At 48.4% G+C, this 19,685-nt stretch overlaps 1 protein-coding gene across 6 annotated transcripts in view; it reads left to right on the top strand.

The window, feature by feature from the left end:
• LRRC7 (leucine rich repeat containing 7) overlaps positions 1-19,685 on the top strand; it is a 630,524-nt gene that overhangs the window by 348,264 nt on the left and 262,575 nt on the right. For all 6 annotated transcript variants that reach the window (XM_063939106.1, XM_063939105.1, XM_063939107.1 and 3 more), the window contains one exon: positions 12,677-12,794. In XM_063939106.1, the coding sequence (XP_063795176.1) occupies positions 12,677-12,794 (118 nt within the window). The remainder of the gene's footprint in view (positions 1-12,676; positions 12,795-19,685) is intronic.

Below are 19,685 nucleotides of genomic sequence, written 5' to 3'. Positions count from 1 at the left end.
ACCATATATCGCTGTGCATGCTGTGTGTATGCGCACACACAGAGACCCATCTGTTTGGAGTTTGTATGTGGTGTGTATGTAATATTTTTGACTTCGACAGCCTGATTCAGAGATGTGAGCAAATGCTTTCCCAGCTGTGATACGGTTATTCAAAACTATCCAAATGCCGCAGCCACTGGGATTTGTACTGAGATTCCCGCTGGCAGCGTCTCAGATCTGCAGCATGCATACAGAGATGCCACCACTGCCGTGGCGCACGCAGGGGGGTTTCACATACAAACCCAGGGGTCACACACAGACAGACTATGGGTCATACATTAAAGGGACAGACACAAGGTCACACACGTGCAGACACATGGTCACAGACAGACGCAAGGGTCACAGACAACATGGAGCTCACACATTTTGGTTTGGTGGTTGGGGGTAGTAGGCTGAAGTTTTGCCTAGGGTGCCGAGAAACCTTGCACCAGCCCTGGGTATAGCCCCCCACCGCTACCCCCTCTGCCCAGGCTCAGTAGACAGCCCATCTCCTAAGCTGTGGATACATTGGGGGTCATTTCGAGTTGATCGCTCACTAGCAGGTTTTAGCAGCTGTGCAAACGCATAGTCGCCGCCCACGGGGGAGTGTATTTTCGCTTTGCAGGAGTGTGAACGCCTGTGCAGCAGAGCGCCTGCAAACACATTTTGTGCAAAACAAGACCAGCCCTGTAATTACTTATCCTGTGCGATGATTGACGAGTGACACGATTATGACGTCGGATTCCCGCCCAGCAAATGTCCGGCCACGCCTGTGTTTTTCCAAACACTCCCAGAAAACGGTCAGTTGACACCCAGAAACGCCCTCTTTCTGTCAATCTCCTTGCGTTCGGCTGTGCGATTGGAATCGTCGCTAGTCCATTGTGCAAAACCACAATGGACTTCGTACCCATACGACGCACGTGTGCATTGCGGTGCATACGCATGCGCAGATTAGCCTTTTTTTTCACTGATCGCTATGCAGCGAACAATGGCAGCTAGCGATCAACTCGGAATGACCCCCATAGTGGCTTGGTCAGTCAGCCTAAACAGCCTCTACAAGGATCAGCCAGGAGGAATTGTTCTATGGACCCCGAGCCCATCCCGTCCCGGCTTAAGGCCAATATAGCAATTTCCTTCCCCAAAAAATAATATTACTTGCAGCAGACTATTGTTCATTCAAATCACACTTCTAGGATAATATAAAATAATTGCAGGAAGCGTCAGACAAGCTACCAAGGTGACTTCATCTCATCTGAATAAAACCCATCTCACATGGCGCAGTCATTACGCGGAATAGAAGAACGCCATCGCCAATCCAAATTACTGGGACACAAACAGGTCGTCAAAGTACCAGACGCCTTATGGGTTTAAAAAAGCTTTCCAAGTCTTCACATAAATCTGTGTGGGGAGTGGTGGGATTGTTTGCAGCCTCTATATGAACATTACATGACCGTGCATTCCGATGAGTCTTTCCAACTATTTATATTTTCTGCGGCATTTCTTGTCCGCTTATCTTCCATCCTGATTGTTTCCTTCCCGATGTTTCATGCATTTTTATTAGGCGCCGCATTCTCCAGAGTGGGGCTCTGTGCTTTGAAGTTGGCTATTTTGGTTTTCTGTCTGACCGTGAAATATAATTGAATTGCTGCTGGGTTCAAACAAATAATGATGTACCGGACGTCCATTTACTTAGCCAGCTGAAGAATCTCAGCACAACATGCATCATTCTGGATTTAATCTTACGTATTCCCTCAATCCTAAGAAAGGTTCTCAAACGCTCCCTACTCTGTAGTGCAATAAATCAGCCTTTGCAGTCCGATATTTTATGCCCCAGTCCGGGGTAGAAGCTCACATTAATGCCCTGCAGAAAGAGGGATCTGCTTGAAACTTCAAAATGTCCTAAATAGAATATTAACTGATTATAAGATTATAAGATATAACATGTTGATATAAATAAGGAAAGGAAACTTAACGTGGGAGCTATGGGTTTCTGCGGAAAGTAATTAAATAGCTCCGGCTACTAACCAACATCCCATCAGACTCTCCGCCTCTCTGCTTCATTCCTGTCTGTCTGCCCCTCCCCTGTATACTGTAGGCTGTTACGAGCAGGGCCCTCTTCCCTTATGTGCTCCTCCTTTCTTTACCCATAACGTCATCTCCCTCTTGTCAACAGTGGTAGTGAACCTTGTACTTAAGTCAGTGCTGTCTGGTGCTTAGGATGACTTATATGCTGTATTGTTTACATGGCTTATGGTGGTCATTCCGAGTTGTTCGCTAGCTGCAAAAAAATGGCACTTCTGCGCATGCGTATGCAGCGCAATGCGCACGCGCGTCATACTATTATAATGAACAATGTAGTTTTACACAGGGTCTAGCGATGCTTTTCAGTCGCACAGGCAGCCGCAGAGTGATTGACAGGAAGAGGGCGTTTCTTGGTGTCAAATGACCGTTTTCAGGGAGTGATCGGAAAAACACAGGCGTGCCAGGAAAAACGCAGGTGTGGCTGGGCGAACGCAGGGCGTGTTTGTGACGTCAAAACAGGAACTGAACAGTCTGAAGTTATCCAAGTAGGTATTGTAGGTATTGAGCTACTCTAAAACTGCACAAAAAAAGTTTGCAGCCGCTCTGCGATCCTTTCGTTCGCACTTCTGATAAGCTAAGATACACTCCCAGTGGGCGGCGGCATAGCGTTTGCACGGCTGCTAAAAACTGCTAGCGAGTGATCAACTCGGAATGACCACCCATGTCTGTTTGGGAAAGGTAAGTAGTTTTGCATTTTTATCTGCTTAAATCTCTGTTAAAGGAATTCTTTGCAAAGAACATCGGCAGTTGTTTGATTAATCTCACTACCTGAATGAAGTATGAACTAAAGCATGGGTCTTCAACCTGCGGCCCTTCAGCTGCTATGGAACTATACATCCCAGCATGCCCTGCCTCCATTTTAGCATACCTTAATAGCAAAACTGTGGCAGGGCATGCTGGGATGTGTAGATTCACAGCAACTGGAGGGTCACAGGTTGAAGACCCATGAAGTAAAGGATAGATCACTTTTTGGGGGAACAAATGGGGAAATTGAGCACCTGTCACCCATTTACATGTCACCGTGTAACGATTCGTAAGGCATAGATAGCAATAAGATGGAGCAAGGACACTACGTGGCAAGTGACCACGTAGTCTGAGGTATGAGATCCCCAATTTGTGGGGTGTAGTGCGGTTTGCCGGCGGTCGGGCTCCCGGCGACCAGCATACCGGCGCCGGGAGCCCGACCGCCGGCTTACCGACAGTGTGGCGAGCGCAAATGAGCCCATTGCGGGCTCGCTGCGCTCGCCACGCTGCGGGCACGGTGGCGCGCTACGCGCGCCACACTATTTTATTCTCCCTCCAGGGGGGTCGTGGACCCCCACAAGGGAGAATAAGTGTCGGTATGCCGGCTGTCGGGATCCCGGCACTGGTATACTGAAGACCACCCCAATTTGTGTCCTAAAGAAATGTGCTCTGTCTGTTGGTAATACAGTCCCTGATAACAGTGCCATGTAGGGTTAAAAAGCAATCGTTAATAAGCACACCTATCGCCCTAACGATGGTTAATGAGTTGCTGTAGACTTTGTGGATTTGGGGCCAGATTCATAGATAGATGCTGATCACATGCACGTCTTTGGACGCAGTTATTGGTGGTCATTCCGAGTTGTTCGCACGTTGCCTCACGTGTCCTGAGAAGAGAAGTCATTCCTCATTGGGCAGCAGCTAAAGATGGTATAAACTGTGAGCCAAGGGCCTATTTTGGGGCATGCCAAGGCCAGTTTTTTCATCTTCCGACGCAGCTTCACTGGCCCCGGCAACGTGAAAACACCGGGTCACTCAGATAACAGATGTTCGCGCAGATGATCTGATGCTGCCTCTTCAGACGCAGCAGCTGATCACAGAAGCCGCCAGGAGACGCCTATTTACACAAAACGCTTCCTGTCACATCAGCATATTATTGCAAAAAGGCCCTCATTCCGAGTTGATCGCTCGCTAGCTGCTTTTAGCAGCAATGCACACGCTAGGCCGCCGCCCTCTGGGAGTGTATCTTAGCTTAGCAGAATAGCGAACGAAAGGTTAGCAGAATTGCTACTAAATATTTCCTTACAGTTTCTGAGTAGCTCCAGACCTACTCCTAGATTGTGATCACCTCAGTCCGTTTAGTTCCTGGTTTGACGTCACAAACACGCCCTGCGTTCGGACAGCCACTCCCCCGTCTCTCCAGACACTCCCGCGTTTTCCCTGACACGCCTGCGATTTTTAGCACACTCCCAGAAAACGCTCAGTTACCACCCAGAAACGCCTCTTTCCTGTCAATCATTCACCGATCAGCAGTGCGACTGAAAAGCGCCGCAGAATACACAGCAAAACTGCTAAGTTTTGTGTCATATAACTTAGCGCATGCGCTCTGCGTACCATGCGCATGCGCAGTTAGCAACAAATCGCAGCATAGCGAAAATCGGCAACGAGCGAACAACACGGAATGACCACCTTAGTAAGGCATCTGTGGGAAATAACTGTAAAGGCCCATACACACTTGACGATGCACACGTCGTTAACGACCGTCATTAACGACTTCCCTTGAACTTCCCTTGAACAGCTGAGCAAACGACATGAGCATACACACTACCAACGACCAAAGACGAAAGACCAAAGACCAAAGACCAAAGACCATAGACCATTCATCGTTGAAGCATCCAAGCTGAACAGTTTATTAAAATAATGAGCTGGGAACAGGGCTGGTGAACAGTGGCTTGGTCGTTGGTCTTTCACACCATACACATTCAACGAGGTCTCTGGTCGGTAACGACCATAGAGGAAATTGAGCATACATGCTCCACAGATAAGCGAGGGTCGTTAACGTCCCGCGGGGCCGCGCATCGGTGGTCGTCGGATGCATACACACTTGACGATATAATGAGCAACGTCGTTGATGAGGGCTGAAATGAACGACGTCGTTCATTTTATCGTCAAGTGTGTATGGGCCTTTAGCGACACCTTTTTGGAATCTACTGCAGGTAAAGGCCCATACACACTTGACGATAAAATGAACGACGTCGTTCATTTCAGCCCTCATCAACGACGTTGCTCATTATATCGTCAAGTGTGTATGCATCCGACGACCACCGATGCGCGGCCCCGCGGGACGTTAACGACCCTCGCTTATCTGTGGAGCATGTATGCTCAATTTCCACTATCGTCGTTACCGACCAGAGACCTCGTTGAATGTGTATGGTGTGAAAGACCAACGACCAAGCCACTGTTCACCAGCCCTGTTCCCAGCTCATTATTTTAATAAACTGTTCAGCTTGGATGCTTCAACGATGAATGGTCTTTGGTCTTTAGTCTTTCGTCTTTGGTCTTTCGTCTTTGGTCGTTGGTAGTGTGTATGCTCATGTCGTTTGCTCAGCTGTTCAAGGGAAGTTCAAGGGAAGTCGTTAATGACGGTCGTTAACGACGTGTGCATCGTCAAGTGTGTATGGGCCTTAAGTCTGCCGGCCATTCACTTGCATGCAGCATGGTGGCAAAATGATTATCTTGCTGTCTCCCAGCACTGAGGTCCTGAGTTCGATTCCCACAAGGACCCTATCTGTGAGGAGTTTGTATGTTTTCCATATGTTTGTATGTGCTTCCTCTCACAATCTAAAAATGGTATGTTAATTGGCTTCTGGCAAAAATATAGTGTCTGCATCTCTGCAGTATACAAATGTCCTGCATTATTTCTTAAAGGGTCCTTTATACTTTAAGGACCTAGGGCCGTATTCAGGTTTGTTAGCAAACCAAAAAAGTTAGCAATTCTAAATCTAAATCACTCAGCACATGTCACATCTGCCCAGGGGCGGATTGGGACGCCTGGACGCTGGATCAGTTTCCGTTTAGCCGGTCCCGACGTCCCCTCAGTGGCCTTCACTCACCCGTGCTGGGCCAGCTGCCGTGATCGGGAGACCGCGCATGCGCAGAAGCTTAAGTCACTGATGTGCCGCGCTACCTCCCGGCTCCCGTCCCTCTGTACTCACAGGCGAGGAGGTCCCCACTGCCATCGCTCGCCCTGTGTCATGGGGCTGGGCTGCGGCCTCTCACTGCAGCGCAGGCTTCGTGTCTGCCTGCGCTGCATGTAGGAAAAAACAGCGTGTAGGAAAATAGAGGAGGGCCCCAGGGAGAGAAGCGCGGCCGGTGTCTGCCTCAGCCCATCCACCACGCTGAACAAGGGCCACCAAATTGCCATCGCTGTCTCCTGCAGCCACTTTCAAAAGGAACCGGCCACCATGGAGGAACCGCCCCCAGCCACAGCCATTCAACTTAAGCTAAATACACAGCTCCTCACTCAGATCCCCACACACAGCCCTACCCTCCTCACACAAAGGGGGACGATGTCTGCCGTAATGTGTAAAAAGGGGGACGCTGTCTGCCGTAATGTGTAAAAAGGGGGATGCTGTCTGCCGTAATGTGTAAAAAGGGGGATGCTGTCTGCCGTAATGTGTAATAAGAGGACGCTGTCTGCCGTAATGTGTAAAGAGGGGACGCTGTCTGCCGTAATGTGTAAAAAGAGGACGCTGTCTGCCGTAATGTGTAAAAAGGGGGACTGTCTGCCGTAATGTGTAAAAAGGGGGACGCTGTCTGCCGTAATGTGTAAAAAGGGGGACGCTGTCTGCCGTAATGTGTAAAAAGGGGGATGCTGTCTGCCGTAATGTGTAATAAGAGGACGCTGTCTGCCGTAAAGTGTAAAAAGAGGACGCTGTCTGCCGTAATGTGTAAAAAGGGGGACTGTCTGCCGTAATGTGTAAAAAGGGGGACGCTGTCTGCCGTAATGTGTAATAAGGGGGATGATGTCTGCCGTAATGTGTAATAAGATGACGCTGTCTGCCGTAATGTGTAAAAAGGGGGAAGCTGGCTGCCGTAATGTGTAAAAAGGGGGACGCTGTCTGCCGTAATGTGTAAAAGGGGACGCTGTCTGCCGTAATGTGTAATAAGGGGATGCTGGCTGCCGTAATGTGTAAAAAGGGGGATGCTGACTGCCGTAATGTGTAAAAAGGGGGATGCTGTCTGCCGTAATGTGTAATAAGAGGACGCTGTCTGCCGTAATGTGTAAAGAGGGGACGCTGTCTGCCGTAATGTGTAAAAAGAGGACGCTGTCTGCCGTAATGTGTAAAAAGGGGGACTGTCTGCCGTAATGTGTAAAAAGGGGGACGCTGTCTGCCGTAATGTGTAAAAAGGGGGACGCTGTCTGCCGTAATGTGTAAAAAGGGGGATGCTGTCTGCCGTAATGTGTAATAAGAGGACGCTGTCTGCCGTAATGTGGAAAGAGGGGACGCTGTCTGCCGTAAAGTGTAAAAAGAGGACGCTGTCTGCCGTAATGTGTAAAAAGGGGGACTGTCTGCCGTAATGTGTAAAAAGGGGGACGCTGTCTGCCGTAATGTGTAATAAGGGGGATGCTGTCTGCCGTAATGTGTAATAAGATGACGCTGTCTGCCGTAATGTGTAAAAAGGGGGAAGCTGGCTGCCGTAATGTGTAAAAAGGGGGACGCTGTCTGCCGTAATGTGTAATAAGATGACGCTGTCTGCCGTAATGTGTAATAAGGGGATGCTGGCTGCCGTAATGTGTAAAAAGGGGGATGCTGACTGCCGTAATGTGTAAAAAGGGGGACTGTCTGCCGTAATGTGTAAAAAGGGGGACGCTGTCTGCCGTAATGTGTAAAAAGGGGGACGCTGTCTGCCGTAATGTGTAAAAAGGGGGATGCTGTCTGCCGTAATGTGTAATAAGAGGACGCTGTCTGCCGTAAAGTGTAAAAAGAGGACGCTGTCTGCCGTAATGTGTAAAAAGGGGGACTGTCTGCCGTAATGTGTAAAAAGGGGGACGCTGTCTGCCGTAATGTGTAATAAGGGGGATGATGTCTGCCGTAATGTGTAATAAGATGACGCTGTCTGCCGTAATGTGTAAAAAGGGGGAAGCTGGCTGCCGTAATGTGTAAAAAGGGGGACGCTGTCTGCCGTAATGTGTAAAAGGGGACGCTGTCTGCCGTAATGTGTAATAAGGGGATGCTGGCTGCCGTAATGTGTAAAAAGGGGGATGCTGACTGCCGTAATGTGTAAAAAGGGGGATGCTGTCTGCCGTAATGTGTAATAAGAGGACGCTGTCTGCCGTAATGTGTAAAGAGGGGACGCTGTCTGCCGTAATGTGTAAAAAGAGGACGCTGTCTGCCGTAATGTGTAAAAAGGGGGACTGTCTGCCGTAATGTGTAAAAAGGGGGACGCTGTCTGCCGTAATGTGTAAAAAGGGGGATGCTGTCTGCCGTAATGTGTAAAAAGGGGGATGCTGTCTGCCGTAATGTGTAATAAGAGGACGCTGTCTGCCGTAATGTGTAAAGAGGGGACGCTGTCTGCCGTAAAGTGTAAAAAGAGGACGCTGTCTGCCGTAATGTGTAAAAAGGGGGACTGTCTGCCGTAATGTGTAAAAAGGGGGACGCTGTCTGCCGTAATGTGTAATAAGGGGGATGCTGTCTGCCGTAATGTGTAATAAGATGACGCTGTCTGCCGTAATGTGTAAAAAGGGGGAAGCTGGCTGCCGTAATGTGTAAAAAGGGGGACGCTGTCTGCCGTAATGTGTAATAAGATGACGCTGTCTGCCGTAATGTGTAATAAGGGGATGCTGGCTGCCGTAATGTGTAAAAAGGGGGATGCTGACTGCCGTAATGTGTAAAAAGGGGGACGCTGCCTGCCGTAATGTATAAAAAGGGGACGCTGTCTGCTGTAATGTGTAAAAAAGGGGACAGGCTGCCGCAATGTGTAAAAAGGGGGATGCTGTCTGCCGTAATGTGTAAAAAGGGGGACGCTGTTTGCCGTAATGTGTTAAAAGGGGACGCTGTCTGCCATAATGTGTAAAAAAGGGGGACTGTCTACCGTGATGTGTAAAAAGGGGGATGCTGTCTGCCATAATGTGTAATAAGAGGACGCTGTCTGCCGTAATGTGTAAAAAGGGGACGCTGTCTGCCGTAATGTGTAAAAAGAGGACACTGTCTGCCGTAATGTGTAAAAAGGGGGACTGTCTGCCGTAATGTGTAAAAAGGGGGACGCTGTCTGCCGTAATGTGTAATAAGGGGGAAGCTGGCTGCCGTAATGTGTAAAAAGGGGGACGCTGTCTGCCGTAATGTGTAAAAGGGGACGCTGTCTGCCGTAATGTGTAATAAGGGGACGCTGGCTGCCATAATGTGTAAAAAGGGGGACGCTGACTGTCGTAATGTGTAAAAAGGGGGACGCTGTCTGCCGTAATGTGTAAAAAGGGGGACGCTGCCTGCCGTAATGTATAAAAAGGGGATGCTGTCTGCTGTAATGTGTAAAAAAGGGGACTGGCTGCCGTAATGTGTAAAAAGGGGGATACTGTCTGCCGTAATGTGGAAAAAGGGGGACGCTGTCTGCTGTAATGTGTAATAAGGGGACGCTGGCTGCCGTAATGTGTAAAAAGGGGGACGCTGACTGCCGTAATGTGTAAAAAGAGGGACGCTGTCTGCCGTAATGTGTAAAAAGGGGACACTGTCTGCCATAATGTGTAATAAGGGGATGTTGTCTGCCGTAATGTGTAAAAAGGGGGACGCTGTCTGCCGTAATGTGTAATAAGGGGACGCTGGCTGCCGTAATGTGTAAAAAGGGGGTGCTGTCTGCCGTAATGTGTAAAAAGGGGGAAGCTGTCTGCCGTAACGTATAAAAAGGGGGACGCTGATTGCCGTATTGTGTAAAAAGGGGTACGCTGTGTGCCGTAATGTGTAAAAAAGGGGACGCTGTCTGCCGTAATGTGTAAAAAGGGGACGCTGTCTGCCGTAATGTGTAAAAAGGGAGACTGGCTGCCGTAATGTGTAAAAAGGGGGATGCTGTCTGCTGTAATGTGTAAAAAGGGGGATGCTGTCTGCCGTAATGTGTAATTAGGGGACGCTGTCTGCTGTAATGTGTAAAAAGGGGTACGCTGTCTGCTGTAATGTGTAATAAGGGGATGCTGTCTGCCGTAATGTGTAAAAAGGGGGCGCTGTCTGCCGTAATGTGTAAAAAGGGGGACGCTGGCTGCCATAATGTGTAAAAAGGGGACGCTGTCTGCCATAATATGTAAAAAGGGGGATGCTGTCTGCCGTAATGTGTAAAAAGGGGGACGCTGTCTGCCATAATGTGTAAAAAGGGGGACTGTCTGCCGTAATGTGTAAAAAGGGCTCTACCTGGTGTAGTGGCGCTACTGTGCGCCGTAATTTGAATAATGGAGACTACTGTGCACCGTGGTATGAATTGGTACTATTTTGTGGCCACACCCCTTCCCATGAAGCCACGCCCCTATATGTTTTGAGTGCCTAAGGCGCGCACTGCACGTATTTTACGTAAGGGGGGGCGGCAATGCTGTTTCTTTCACACAGCGCTAAAATGCCTAGTTACGGCACTGCCCCCTTGCACATACAGTAGTGGCCCGTGTTAGTTGCAGAGGGGGTCAGATGAATACTAATTTTTTTTTTGAGGGGGTGGCCATGCCTCTCCATATTTTGCCACACCCCACCACTACGTCGATCCATATCCACTCTCCGCTGCCCTGACCCCGCCCCCTATTTAGGGCTGCTTCCAGAAATTTCCTGGGCTGGTTTTGTATCCCAATCCGCCCCTGCATATGCCCCACCTGCAGTGCTCATGGTTTTGACCATTTGCTAACTTTTTTGGTTTGCTAACAAACCTGAATAACCCGTCTAATCCTGTCTCATGCAATGTGGCCACATCTGTGGATAGGGCTGGTGCAAATGCTCACAGATAAGTGAATATATAGGTACGGCACAGCCACATACTGTACCGTCCCACTCCGAATACAGGTGAAAATACGAATCCAATATGGATAACGCTCTACTCCGGGGAGCTTTAAGAGAGGAGGACGCCTCCTCCGTTCTGGCCCCCTCGTCCCTGCTGGCAGCGCTGGAGAGTCTGAGCACCAGAGGGATCAGACTCTATTGTGCGTGTGCAGATCACCGGGAAAATGGCAGGCACGGCGGCCATTTCTCTTTTGCGCATGTGCAGAACACTGTGGAAATGCCCGCTGCACCATTTTCATGGTGATTCCACAGCACTGCTGAAGTCGGCATGGATCTCCAGAGGGGTAAGTATTAAAAAAATGGGTCCAGCGTGTGCGGTGGGGGCCCCCTCTAGACTCAGGGGCCCGTGTGCACCACACACTGCACCCATTATAGAATACGCCAGTGGCTCTACTTACCATAGGCATTTCTATAATGGGTGCAGTGTGTGCGATGCATATGGGCCCCTGGGTTCGGGGGGGCCCACACGCACACCCTGCACCCGTATAGTATACTTTCCCCTCCAGAGTTCCGCAGCGGCAGCCCTGCACTGTGGAAAAAAAATCACTTGGAAAATGGCTGCCGCTGCCTTTTCCGAGTGACTTGCGCATGCACACTGGAGATGTCCATGGGAACAAGGCGCGGTAGACTCTGGCATTATATACTTGCTGCCGGAGAGGAGGAGGCCCGCCACAGAAGATGCACGCGGGTCCTCTCCTCTCTTAAAACGCCCCTGCTACTTACCTACTCTCTTGGAAAGTTCAGGCTGACTCTTCTGGATAACTGGAAGAGTAGGGGAATTTTGGCAGCGCCCACTCCCCCGCAGACCTGCAAGTTGCCGCATTTTGCAGAGACAGGGGTGTGGCCTAATTACATAAAGAGCCTGGCCCTGCCTCCCAGAGTTGTAAACTGCATAGGGATGGCCATCGGTGCGCTCACCATTGATGGTGTGAACCTGCAAGTGACCATCGATGGTAGCAAACTATGTTATGGAGGACCACCAATTCACCCACAATTGGGAGGCACTGTACCATCGATGGTGGATAAATTGGAGGATTACAAACAATAATATCCGATAAAGTAAAATTGCACTGTATTGTCCACGGAGTGATAACTTATTTAACAGTGCCACCTACTGGCCCTCCAGAACAGTTTCTCAAGCAATGCTGAGCTTGTAGCTGTTGCCATACCCCAGTACTAAAGTCCCCTCTCCCGTCCTGCCCTCCGTCCAAACTGGAGACTCTTCATCAGGCAGCGGGGTTGGTGCTAGAAAAGTAACATTTTGTATTTATTTATTTATTTTAAATCTTTTTGTTTGTAAATCTATTACTTGTTTATGCGTGTGATGTTCTCTGCTCGTCATACTATAAAATCAAATTAGTTATTGTTGTAAACTGCTGCCAGGCTTTTCAGTTGTTCTGCAATATACACAATATGTATCAAAATAAATTATGCATTTTATAACAGAAGTATTAACAACGCCAAATCCATAAGTAAAAAAATAAAATAAAAACCCATTCAAACTGCGTACAGGAACAATATATTCATTTTCTCTAAATGTGATAAATGACTATTACTTAATAACTTAATATCGGTTCTAAATCTCAGCATGTAATGCCTGGAAGCTTTGAAAAAGAGATGGTATTTTTTGGGTATTATACAGCCAAGGTTTAATTGTAATTCTGCTGTAGCCGACACAAAATATTGGTTCTCATTCATTCTCAATCACGACTCCCTTCCCCCCCCCCCCCCATATCTACCGCATTAAAAAATATGACATTATTAATCCTCAGATACAAGAACTAACTTTATATCTATTTCTTTGACAGCAATTGTTCAGTTGTCAGGCTCTCCGGAAGCTAAGTATGCCTGACAACGATCTCTCCGCCCTGCCGGCAACCATTGCCAGTTTAGTCAACCTCAAAGAGTTGGATATGAGCAAGAACGGTAAGTGGTCATCGGCGTGTGCGTGCTAATCCGTCAGTGTGTGTTGTATCAATGTAAGCCCTCTGTTATGCAAAATGCACCATCATAACGTTCCCCAGTCACTCTCGCGTTTGGTAGGATTCAGAATGTCGAGAGAATATCAACACCGAACTGTCGACTTGTTCTGACTGTCAATATTCTGACCAAATACCATAATTTTCTGTATCCAAAGTCCCTTTGTTCTTCTAATGTATATTGGGGGTCATTCCGACGCCCCGCATGTCAGTCAGTCCGCCCCGCATGTCAGTCAGTCCGCCCCTCCCGCACAAATACAAAAACATTGCACAGCGGCGATGCCTTTGTATTTGAGGAGTAACTCCCGGCCAGCGCAGCTCTTGCGGCTGGCCGGGAGTTAATTGTCGCTGCCACCCCCCCAACGGTCTGCCCACGCCTGCATTGGCCGAGCCACTCCCCCTAAACAGCGGCTTAACGCCGCCGTCCAGCCCCCTCCCGCCTAGCGACTGCCTCTGTCTCAGAGGCAATTGCTAGGCAACGAAGGCTGCCATGCGCCGACGCACTGCAACACCGGCGCATATGCAGTTCCGACCCGATCGCTGCGCTGCAACAAACTGCAGCGAGCGATCGGGTCGGAATGACCCCCATAGAGGGGATCGGTATACGATCCCGGCAGATGGGATGCCAGAATCCCGATGGTCAGGGGCGAGGTAAGTATTTAAACTCCCCCCCCCCACCTCCCTAACCCTCCCTTACCGCAGCCAAATCTTAACCTCCCCCTTAGTGCCTAAACTTGAACCCCCACCTTTCCACAACCTAACCCTTCCCCCCTAGTGCCTAAACCTAACCAGATTTTGGTGTCGGGATCCTAATCTGTTCTGGATTGCGGTGTTGGTGTTCTGACGGGTGTCGGGATCCCAGCAGCTGGTATCTTGAACGTATACCATATAGAGTAAGGTCTTTTTTTCCTTTTTTTGAAGTTACTGACCTGGCCATATATTTTGTCTATACTTTATTTTTAATGATTTCATTATTTTCACGCAGTTATCTATGGATTTGCTGCATCCCATCAATTTATCTCTGTGTGCATTGAATTATTTTTGGAATATAGAATCATTTTTCTGGCACAATATTCATTTGTGTAGCACAGATTTTGTTTGCTACAGTAAAAACTAAAACCAGGAAAAGTAAACAAAGAATGAAGTTAATAGTGTATTAGAAAATAATTATTTTTGGCACACAGTTTTTTATTTAAAAGCTAATTCGTTGACAGCATCATGATTCTGTAACACAATAGTCCTGAGGACGCAGTTGCTTGATTCACCGGGTGTACGACATAATATTTTCCAGATAGTCCAGGTTACTCCCGAATGCCAAAGATATCTTATGAACTCCCAAGAGAGTAGACCAGCCTGAACCCACTCACTTACCCAATGAAGTGGGCACCTGGGGCTTGATGACATTATTTATGGTGAAACGCGTCACTGTGATCTTTGCCCCCGCTGTGCAGTTCCACAAAACGTGGCTAGAGTGACTTTCCTGGAGGCTGAATTCTAATGAATATTAAATCCGTAACCAGCCCTGAACCTCTGAGTCTGGACTGGTATTGTAAAATAATGGGGACATTTTTCCAATAACCAGCATTAAGCTGTACCAGCTGGGGGGCTGACCCTATAGCAGCGAGACACATAGCATGGGGTCCCCCTGCCATAACGGCAACCTGACCCAAACTGGTCAACCCAGGGCTGGAGTTCCTGGAAAGTGGGGACCCCAAAAAATAAAATGGGGTCCCCCTTCCCAAGGAACTACCAACCTCTGGTAGCGGTGGGTGCAGGGTTAATGCTATTGAAAGAGACAATATTGTTCTTTACAAGTGGACTACAAGTGCCAGCAAGCCTGCCCTGGCATGCCATCACTTTTGGAACAACAAGTTCCAGCATGCCTGGACATTAACTGATCTGTGTAGTGGTTTCAGCCCTGCCCATGTAGGCGGAGCTGTTTCAGAGAGGGCTAGCAAGTATAGGAAGTAGGATTGGTGGGGGACTTATATCAAGACACGCAAGATCCGAAAGTTCTGGCTTTATGAGGTCTTGCCTCCATTGGAGACCTAAACTTGCTGGGAGGAATGGAAGCATGCCTCGGCTCAACTCGGAATTCCCAAGTTTAGGTGGTGTCAGATTTCCGGGAACCAAACCCGCACATCTCTGATTATAGTGTATGCGGTACTGAAACAATTACACCCATCCTCATTGAGGATGGTATTGACATCCCGACGGTCAAAATCGCAACAGTGGATCACGGTGAGTATATTAACCCTAACCCACCCCTACTGCAGTGTAACCCTAACCCACCCCTCCTGCAGTGTAACCCTAACCCTCCCCCAGTGCCTAACCCCAGTATTAACCTGACCACATCCCATGCACACTTTTGCCCTTATCATATGTATCCTTCATTTGAATAACACAATGACACAACCAGCAGTCGGCATTCCGCATATTCATGTTCAGTGTTGGTGGTGGGGATGGAGGTGGGGGGGGGGGGGGGGGGGGGACACCAGCCGATGCTGCTGCTGCTCTGCTCTTTGTCTGATTCATCAAATGAAACAATTCTGTATTTTAGAAGTTTAACCCAGATAGAAAATAAACCTTTGTTTTATCCAGGGAGATAGTGTTTCACTAGTGCGACACGTGTAATGCACATTCCAAGGCAACAATTCATGCAAGGAAATATAATTGTTTAGTACTAATAGCGGAGATAATTAATAGTCCCACTTTTAATTAGCTTCTAATCTAATCTAATCATAGCTTTGATTGAAAAGCCAGAGCCACATCTACAAAGCCAAGATATTTATTTTGTGCGGATAGGAGGATAGGGTCTCCAGCATCCCAGCTGTAGCGATGAAAGGCGTCGGTCATTGCCGTCTGCGCCTCTTTCTCGGCTGTGTCGAAAAAATGGATTATTCTGTTCTTTTGTTCTGTCTGTGCAGCCTCGTTTCCCCTCAACTATGAATCGGCACAGACTAAATTTTAATGTAGATATTTTTAGACCGCGATCAATCCTATGAAAATACTCGTTAAGTCAAGAGGGATGAATGAGGCCGTCGCAGCTCTTCGTCAACGCAGCCTATTAGGGAATTTTTTCTAACATGATTGGAGAACAAGTCAGGCAATGATCCAGCCTATCAATGCTAAAGCTGCCTCTCCATGGCCTAGGTTATGCCCCTATAAGGGTCAGAGTGTGTTGGATCTAGACAGGGATGGACTGGGGCCCACAATTGACCCCGTCATCCATCTCGCGTGCCTTCATCTGGAAAATGGGTTATGGACCATTACGGGATATTCGCAAATCAAGGGGTCATGGCCTCACAGCACCCCGTCTCTGCATGCCGGATGAGCGCAGAGTGCAGCACCGGTGCAATATCTACTCTGTCCAGAAGAGTCTTGCATTGCTGTGACTTTTCCCCCACACCCGCGAGTGCAAAGCAGGTTTCTGGATCCCACCAGTAATGTCCGAAAAGTCTACTTATCTTTTATCTAGCTCCTTCTAGAAGGTAGTAGCTAGAATTTGATTGGTTGCGACTATGGGCAACATCTCCACTTCTAAAAACCCACAGTTTAATAAATATGCCCCTTGATGTCAGTCTTTGCTGAATGGGAATTACCATGAAAATGTCTGTAAAATGGCTGGTACTGTGCTACATGGCAGGTCCTGTGCTACATGGCTGGTCCTGTGCTACATGGCTGGTCCTGTGCTACATGGCTGGTCCTGTGCTAAATGGCTGGTCCTGTGCTACATGACTGGTCCTGTGCTACATGGCTGGTCCTGTGCTAAATGGCTGGTCCTGTGCTACATTGATGGTCCTGTGCTACATGGCAGGACCTGTGCTAAATGGCTGGTCCTGTGCTACATGACTGGTCGTGTGGTAAATGGCTGGTTCTGTGCTACTTGGCTGGTCCTGTGCTACATGACTGGTCCTGTGCTACATGGCAGGTCGTCCTGTGCTACGTGGCAGGTCCTGTGCTACATGACTGGTCCTGTGCTACATGGCAGGTCGTCCTGTGCTACATGACTGGTCCTGTGCTACATGGCAGGTCCTGTGCTACGTGGCAGGTCCTGTGCTACATGACTGGTCCTGTGCTACATGGCTGGTCCTGTGTTACATTTCTGGTCCTGTGCTACATGACTGGTCCTGTGCTACATGGCAGGTCCTGTGCTACATGGCAGGTCCTGTGCTACCTGGCAGGTCCTGTGCTACATGACTGGTCCTGTGCTACATGGCTGGTCCTGTGCTACATGACTGGTACTGTGCTACATGACTGGTCCTGTGCTACATAGCAGGTCCTGTGCTACATTTCTGGTCCTGTGCTACATTTCTGGTCCTGTGCTACATGGCGGGTCCTGTGCTACATGACTGGTCCTGTGCTACATGACTGGTACTGTGCTACATGGCAGGTCCTATGCTACATGGCTGGCCCTGTGCTACATGACTGGTCCTGTGCTACATTGATGGTCCTGTGCTACATGGCTGGTCCTGTGCTAAATGGCTGGTCTTGTGCTACATGACTAGTCCTGTGCTACACGACTGGTCCTGTGCTAAATGGCTGGTTCTGTGCTACTTGGCTGGTCCTGTGCTACATGACTGGTACTGTGCTACATGATTGGTCCTGTGCTACATGGCAAGTCCTGTGCTACATGGCTGGTCCTGTGCTACATGGCTGGTCCTGTGCTACATTTCTGGTCCTGTGCTACGTGGCTGGTCCTGTGATACATGACTGGTCCTGTGCTACATGGCAGGTCCTGTGCTACGTGGCTGGTCCTGTGCTATATGGCAGCTTTTGTGCTACGTGGCAGGTCCTGTGCTACATGGCAGGTCCTGTGCTACGTGGCTGGTCCTGTGCTACATGGCAGGTCCTGTGCTACGTGTCAGGTCCTGTGCTACATGGCAGGTCCTGTGCTACGTGTCAGGTCCTGTGCTACATGGCAGGTCCTGTGCTACGTGGCTGGTCCTGTGCTACGTGGCTGATCCTGTGCTACATGACTGGTCCTGTGCTACATGACTGGTCCTGTGCTACATGTCTGGTCCTGTGCTACGTCACTGGTCCTGTGCTAAATGGCAGGTCCTGTGCTACATGGCTGAACCTGTGCTACATGTCTGGTCCTGTGCTACGTAACTGGTCTTGTGCTAAATGGCTGGTCCTGTGCTACATGACTGGTCCTGTGCTACATGACTGGTCCTGTGCTACTTGGCTGGTCCTGTGCTACATGGCAGGCCCTGTGCTACATGGCTGGTCCTGTGCTACATGGTAAGTCCTGTGCTACGTGGCTGGTCCTGTGCTACGTGGCTGGTCCTGTGCTACATGGCTGGTCCTGTACTACTTGGCTGGTCCTGTGCTAAATGGCTGGTCCTATAATACGTGGCTGGTCCTGTACTACGTGGCTGGTCCTGTGCTACATGGCTGGTCATGTGCTACATGGCAGGTCCCGTACTACGTGGCTGGTCCTGTACTAATTGGCTGGTCCTGTGCTACATGTCTGGTCCTGTGCTACATGGCTGGTTCTGTACTACGTGGCAGGTCCTGTACTATGTGGTTGGTCCTGTACTAATTGGCTGATCCTGTGCTACGTGGCTGGTCCTGTGCTACATGTCTGGTCCTGTGCTACATGTGCTAAGAGGGACAAATACTTTGATTTCATGATTTCATTTTTTAAAACTCGTGGGAAGCTAAAGAGACAGATGGGGTAAATAAAAGTCAGTTGTGTCATGTGATGCTGTCCGCAGAATGCACCATATACTGTATTTATTCAAGTAAGTCTTAAAATGCGAGGTAGAATTTGACAGAATATGGCACTGAACAGTAAGCAACTATTAAATGAAATAACCAAAGGAATCCTGTGTTAAGCCTGCTAACATATACTCTGTTCATCCATTAGTGATTTTCCTTTGAGCATTTATTAATATAAAGTGATATATTACAAAGTATGAGCAAGAAAAGTCAGCTATTAATTAATGCTTAACAGAAATAGAAGTTACTGTGTGACTCACATTTATGCTGTATAAAGGAAAGAGAGCAGGAGCGCTGCATAGAGATCAGGCTACATTATTAATCTTCACACTTATTAAGAATTTTTTAAATATTATTGAAGATATATTTATACAAAGGATAGATAGATAGATAGATAGATAGATAGATAGATAGATAGATAGATAGATAGATAGATAGATAGATAGATAGAAATAAATAAATGATTTAAAAATCCACGTATTCAAGTAACAATATAGACACTAGCTCAATACAGCACGTCTTATTCATATATAAATAAGTTTGTGACTAATAATATGTGGGACTCTGTATCAGTTCCCGTCTTTGTTATATATTCCAACTATAAATGGAATTTCTAAATGTTCCTCAAAGTGATTCTTACTGTCCTTAACTTTTTGCACTTCGCACCATGGAATAATTGAACTAACTCACTGATTCACACACGTATACACAGTTGCTGTTATTTTACAGCAGCAACGTACTTGCTCATTCCGAGTTGATCGCTCGCTAGCAGTTTTTAGCAGCCGTGCAAACGCTATGCTGCCTCCCACTGGGAGTGTATTTTAGCTTAGCAGAAGTGCGAACGAAAGGGTCGCTGTCAGGGCCGGTGCAAGGTTTCTAGGCGCCCTAGGCAAAATTTTTGCCTATCGCCCCATCCCGTCAACTGTGCCCTGGCTCCTCTGTGCCGCCTCCCCCCTCATTCCATCACCTGTATCCCAGCTCCTCTGTACTGCTTCCCCCATTCCGTCACCTGTACCCCAGCTCCTCTGTGCCGCTTTCCCCATCCCGTCATCTGTATCCCAGCTCCTCTGTGCTGCTTCCCCGCATCCCGTCACCTGTATCCCAGCTCCTCTGT

Source organism: Pseudophryne corroboree, chromosome 9, assembly GCF_028390025.1.
Source record: "Pseudophryne corroboree isolate aPseCor3 chromosome 9, aPseCor3.hap2, whole genome shotgun sequence".
NCBI classification, from domain to species: Eukaryota; Metazoa; Chordata; class Amphibia; order Anura; family Myobatrachidae; genus Pseudophryne; species Pseudophryne corroboree.
Note: the sequence above shows the minus strand (reverse complement) of the source record. Positions and strands in the feature narration are given on the sequence as shown.